The sequence below is a fragment of the Penaeus chinensis genome, chromosome 3 (genome assembly GCF_019202785.1).
Source record: "Penaeus chinensis breed Huanghai No. 1 chromosome 3, ASM1920278v2, whole genome shotgun sequence".
Taxonomy (NCBI): Eukaryota; Metazoa; Arthropoda; class Malacostraca; order Decapoda; family Penaeidae; genus Penaeus; species Penaeus chinensis.
Window position 1 is genome coordinate 1,554,741 of NC_061821.1, and position 5,000 is coordinate 1,559,740.

General features: G+C 37.5%; 1 protein-coding gene across 1 annotated transcript in view; it reads left to right on the forward strand.

Moving 5' to 3' along the window:
* Positions 1-5,000, forward strand: part of LOC125044936 — an 18,484-nt gene that overhangs the window by 5,220 nt on the left and 8,264 nt on the right. Inside the window, exons 5-10 of the mRNA XM_047641900.1 lie at positions 397-533; positions 753-853; positions 1,140-1,337; positions 1,635-1,714; positions 2,120-2,352; positions 2,488-5,000. The exon at positions 2,488-5,000 is cut by the window's right edge and continues 730 nt beyond it. Of these exons, the coding sequence (XP_047497856.1) occupies positions 397-533; positions 753-853; positions 1,140-1,337; positions 1,635-1,714; positions 2,120-2,352; positions 2,488-5,000 (3,262 nt within the window). The remainder of the gene's footprint in view (positions 1-396; positions 534-752; positions 854-1,139; positions 1,338-1,634; positions 1,715-2,119; positions 2,353-2,487) is intronic.

Consider the following 5,000-nt stretch of genomic DNA (forward strand, 5'->3'; position numbering starts at 1 on the left):
TCTTTCCCTCCTTCTCTCCCTCTTTCCCCTTTTCCTCCTCTCTCTCTCTCTCTCTCTCTCTCTCTCCCTCTCCCTCTCCCTCTCCCTCTCCCTCTCCCTCTCCCTCTCTGTTAATAGTATTATGATTACTTATAGATATATACTTTTCTTTTCATTCCATTTCTTTTCCTTCTTTCTTTACTATCATGATGTATATCATCATCTTAATTATTGTTTTTATTGCTGTTTTTACTCATTATTTTTTTCATGATATGCACCGGCATCATATATTGCCACCTTTGCCTTAGTAAAATCATCACCACCATCACCAGCATTACACATCAGAAATGCTACAATGAAATCCTTGCAAATTCATCTATACATTTTCTAGGGTTTTCATTTCGCCCTCTGTTGTAGGCAGCAGCTGTGATAGGCCTCCAGGATGACGAGTGGGCCAGTGTGGCATACCAGGCAGAAAAAATTTATCTGTTTGCTCTTATTCCTCTGTCATTGGATTATGCTCTTTCATCCACACAGTTCAGTGTCATTCCCAGGTATGTCTTGGAAGGTCTTCGCAGGATAAGTGTTAAAATTCACAAAAATTAAGTTTGTGGAGTTAAAGGAAAATAGAGATCAGACTAGTGGCTCAAACTTTACTAAAGCTAATATTCATACAGATACAGTTTATTTTTGAGGGGGAATAGCTTTGATAACTTTTGATGAATGAGTATTAAGAAATTCTCTTGTTTTAAGATTTGTATCTCTTTTTGCAGAGAGAGCAAGACTTGGGACCCAGCAGCAATGGTTTTTGTCAAGAATCTTGTTGAGTCCAGACCCAGAGCAGAGTTTTTGCCACTGCAGAAAGGAGAACATGGTAGTTTAAAAGTTTTCTTTGAAAAGGAAAGGCATGATTTACAAAATGTTTATCCTCTTAAGTCATTGGAGATAGAAGGTTTCTTTTACTTTATACAGGTATAAAGGTACTTTTTTAATTCACATTCAAGCTATTCTTTTTTTTTTTTTTTTTTTTTTTTTCCCTTGAAAATAAATTAAGAGTTGTATGAGTGAATTTATAGGTTAGCTGATATCCAAACTACAGTGAATACAGATGCATAAATTTCCTATAAGCAACTTGTTAGTAACAGAAAAAATAATTACAGGATGTTTCCATGGCCAGCTAACCCTGTATATTAGAATAGAGGTTTGGGAAGCAATACCTGAACTAGCAAAAATAAGATGGCCAAAGGAAGGTGATGGAGAAGTAGCCGTGGACCTTGCCAAGCTGCTTGTGATGTGTGACTATGCAAAATTTGCAACCGAGCTTCTTGTTGACAGGATGAAAGGAAGAAATGCTGAAGGTGAGTATTGTTGTTCTTGTTTTCCTTTCTCTCCTTTTCATTTTTCTCTTCTTTTTTCTTTCTCTCCATATATTCTCCCTTCTTTCCTATTCTTGCTTTGCTTCTTTTGCTTTTATTCTACTTTTCCCTTCTGTTTCTCCCCTTTGTCTATGCAATATATGGCCGTACTTTTAACCCACAGGGTTTACATTAATTTATGATTAACTTTTTTTTAAAGTTTATATTTTGCATGAAAATTTATTTATACCCAGTGTCCATAACCTATTTCTTACCATTTGACCTGCTATGTTTTGTTAGAAAATTCAGAAGAAGACACAGTTAGCAATGACTCAGAATTTGCAACAGAAAGCAGGGAAGACTTTCAAGGATCATCAAAGGTGAGAATGCTATGAGTAAGTTTTGTGATTAATGCTGGGAAAATGTAGTATTCACTATAGTATTGCTTTGAAGGATACAACTACACAGAGATAGCTCCACTTGTGCTCTGTCACTAAGAAGTCAATCAGTAGACCTCATGACCTCACTTGATCTCATCTTTCCTTAGTTTTTGTGAAAAATATTCCTTCCGATGTGGAAAAAAAAAACAGAGCCAGTAATATCCTTTTCACATTAGGCCTTCCAATGTAGAAAAACGAAAGTCAGTAATAAAATTTTAGCTTTCAAATTTTGGAACAATTTGTGCTTGATGATTCATATTTCTCAATCTCCCATGCTAAAAGTATATTGTAGTTAAAACAGCATTAAGGAAAAAGATAAGTGAAATTATTATTTTCCCCCAACAGCTAGAGTTTAAGAACATAAAAAGAATGGTACCAAGGAGTAGAGGATTAACTCGAATGATTTGTCATACAAGCGACAGCAGCAATAGTACAAGCAACCTAGAATCAAGTGCTGAAGCGCTTGACGTGTCATTTCAGTCATCTGGCCGTGGTAGAGGCCTGATGAGCATGTTCGATTTTTTTAAATGTGGAACCTCGACTCCCCTGTCAATGGGAAGCTCCAGTGCTGATTTGCAGTTGAGTTTGTCAAACGAGTAACCTGTATGAATTTTTTCCATTAGGCTAAGTGGTTTGCCATATTTTAATGCATTTTTATACATTGTTTTTCTATATCATTATAATATTTTTTATTTATTTATTCATGCTTTCAGAAAATCTGGAAGAAACCCAAAGACTGAGTTTTCTGACTCTCCAGTGGAAATGTCTGGTGAAATTGAATGCTCGGAATCTGATTCAGTTTCTAATCTGTGCTTAGAAGAAATTCCTGTTCCCGCATCAGCAGTACACAGAAGCTTAACAAAAGGGCTATTTCCAACACACAATGAAGAAATGAGTGCTGCAAAAAACTGCAATCTCTCGTCATCTGAAAAGAAAAGTGATGAGAAACAGTCCTTAGTGGATGATGTTAGTTCTGATACTTCTTTATCCATAAAGACTGTTCCTGAGTGTAGTGTTAAGATATCTCCTCAGAATGCTGAAAGATTCACAGGAACATCTAAACAAAAGGAAGAATTAAACATGGGATCACCTGGTGGAAGAGGATTATGCCTTAAGCTTGGCAAATCTAGTCTGTCTGATGTTAAAGGGGTGAGCAAAATTTCTGACTCTAAAGAAAGTAATATATTGACAAAAAATTCAGAACCCATGCAAAATGGAAAGTGTAAGGAGGAGGTTATAGCTGTGCATGAGAAAAAGAGGAAGACTATTGACTGCAATGCAAGAAAGGTGAACAGTCATCTTATTGCCTCATTTATTTCAGATGTTTGGGACAGAGAGGAAATGGGAGATGTTGAGGAAGAATTGACAATCTCATTAAGAGAGAAAAATTTGCCAGAGGGCCCTTGCATTGCAAAGTTGTTCAGGATATTTGTAGCCGGGGAGTCCCCTGTTGCTGAGGAAGAAGTAGTTGTTAATGAGAACATGGTTGATGCAATACTGAATGGTCATATTGTAAAAATACTAAATGATTTGGATATGAGAGCAACACGACTGCAGGCATATGCTTGGCCTGCTATAACACGAGGCACTTCAGCCATCATTGTAGGAGGCAAAAGGAGTGGCAAAACTTATGGTTATATTGTACCTTTGATTTCTGTTCTACTAGACTCATGGCAGCACATAAGCCGTCGTCTTCCCCAAGGCATTGGGGCTGTTTTGGTTATTGTTTGCAAAGACTGGAGAAGTGCAAAATATACTGCTGATTCGCTGGTTAGATTCCTACCTGCAAAAATGTCACTAAAAGTCATCACAGCTTGGGGAGGTTGTGGCAATGAAGAGGTAATTGATACCAGCTCCCAGTTACTTGGAGGTTGTGACATTCTGGTTACAACTGCCCCATGTTTGGTGAGGCTTCTAACAGGAAAAACTGCAGAATTTGCAAAGGCAGACAAAGAGGGGGGCACCAAAGCATTTACATCCCTTGCTAGGTGTTGCTATCTTGTATTTGATGATGTTGATTCAATCTTGGAAAATTGTGCAGTGGAGGTGAAACAGATACTGACTTACTGGGGTGAAGGAAAGAGCAAAAGTGACCGAAGGGACTTTGAACATCAGTTAATTTTAGTTGCATCATCATGGACCAAATTATTGAATTCATTGACACAGACAGTAACTCCTCTTCTTGAGCCAATTATTATTGTTGCTGATCCTTGGGAGGCTGTAATAGCTACTAGAGCCCGTACCTTTGTTCATAAAGTAGAGGAAATGGGGACAGAGCAAGATAAACTTGTTGAACTTTTACAAGATAACAGACATGGAAGGATTTTGGTGTTTGTGGGTGATGATAATCAGGCCAGGAATCTGAAAATATTACTGGATGCTGTGGCTGTATATTCCTTAATTGTAACAAGCTGTTCTACAATGTGGGTTATGAAGTCCATAGTCCAGGAATGGCACTCTATAGCAAATGTAGTTTTGATAGTCTGCCAAGAGGCTTCATCACTCCTCCTCCTGTATGAATTAGCAAATGCAGACCTCATTATTCATGCAGATATACCAAACTTCATTGGTAATTTCAAAATGAGGTATGCTTTTATGGTAAATAATTTTTCAACAGATTTAAATCAGGACACCATAAATTGTGAGTCTCACATAATATTGTCCAAAGAATCGGTGAAGCGGCTTCCTCCTCTTGTGCTTGAAGCAGAAAGAGCTGGTAAAGTTCCAAGAGAGCTTCAATATGTAGCAACTAAACTTATGGCAAGCTGTAGCCAAGATGATGCTCTGTGTTATTATTTAAAAGCTTATGGTAAATGTTGTATAGGTTACACTTGTGGATTTAGGCATAGAATACAAAAGTTTGATACTGAGAGTGTGATTCCAAGAAAAGGTGAAGTTACTTTCAGTGTTATCAAAGTGATAAATGCATCCCGATATTTAGTACGCCTCTTGAGTTTTAGGGAGAAGGCAGGGGTTCCTGAATTTAACTTGAGAGATCACTATCTGAGATTGTTCATGGCCATACAGCAGTATTATGCTGATCCAGAAAACTGTGAGCAGTTGATCATCTTAGAACCAAGAATGCTCTGTGCAGTTAAATGCAAGGACAAATGGGCAAGAGGACAAATTGTAGAAGTTGATTACTCAAGACAAATTGTCATGAGTGTTGTGTTTCTCTTAGATGAAGGAAGTGATGTTACTGTAGAGCAGAATTCCTTGTATATCC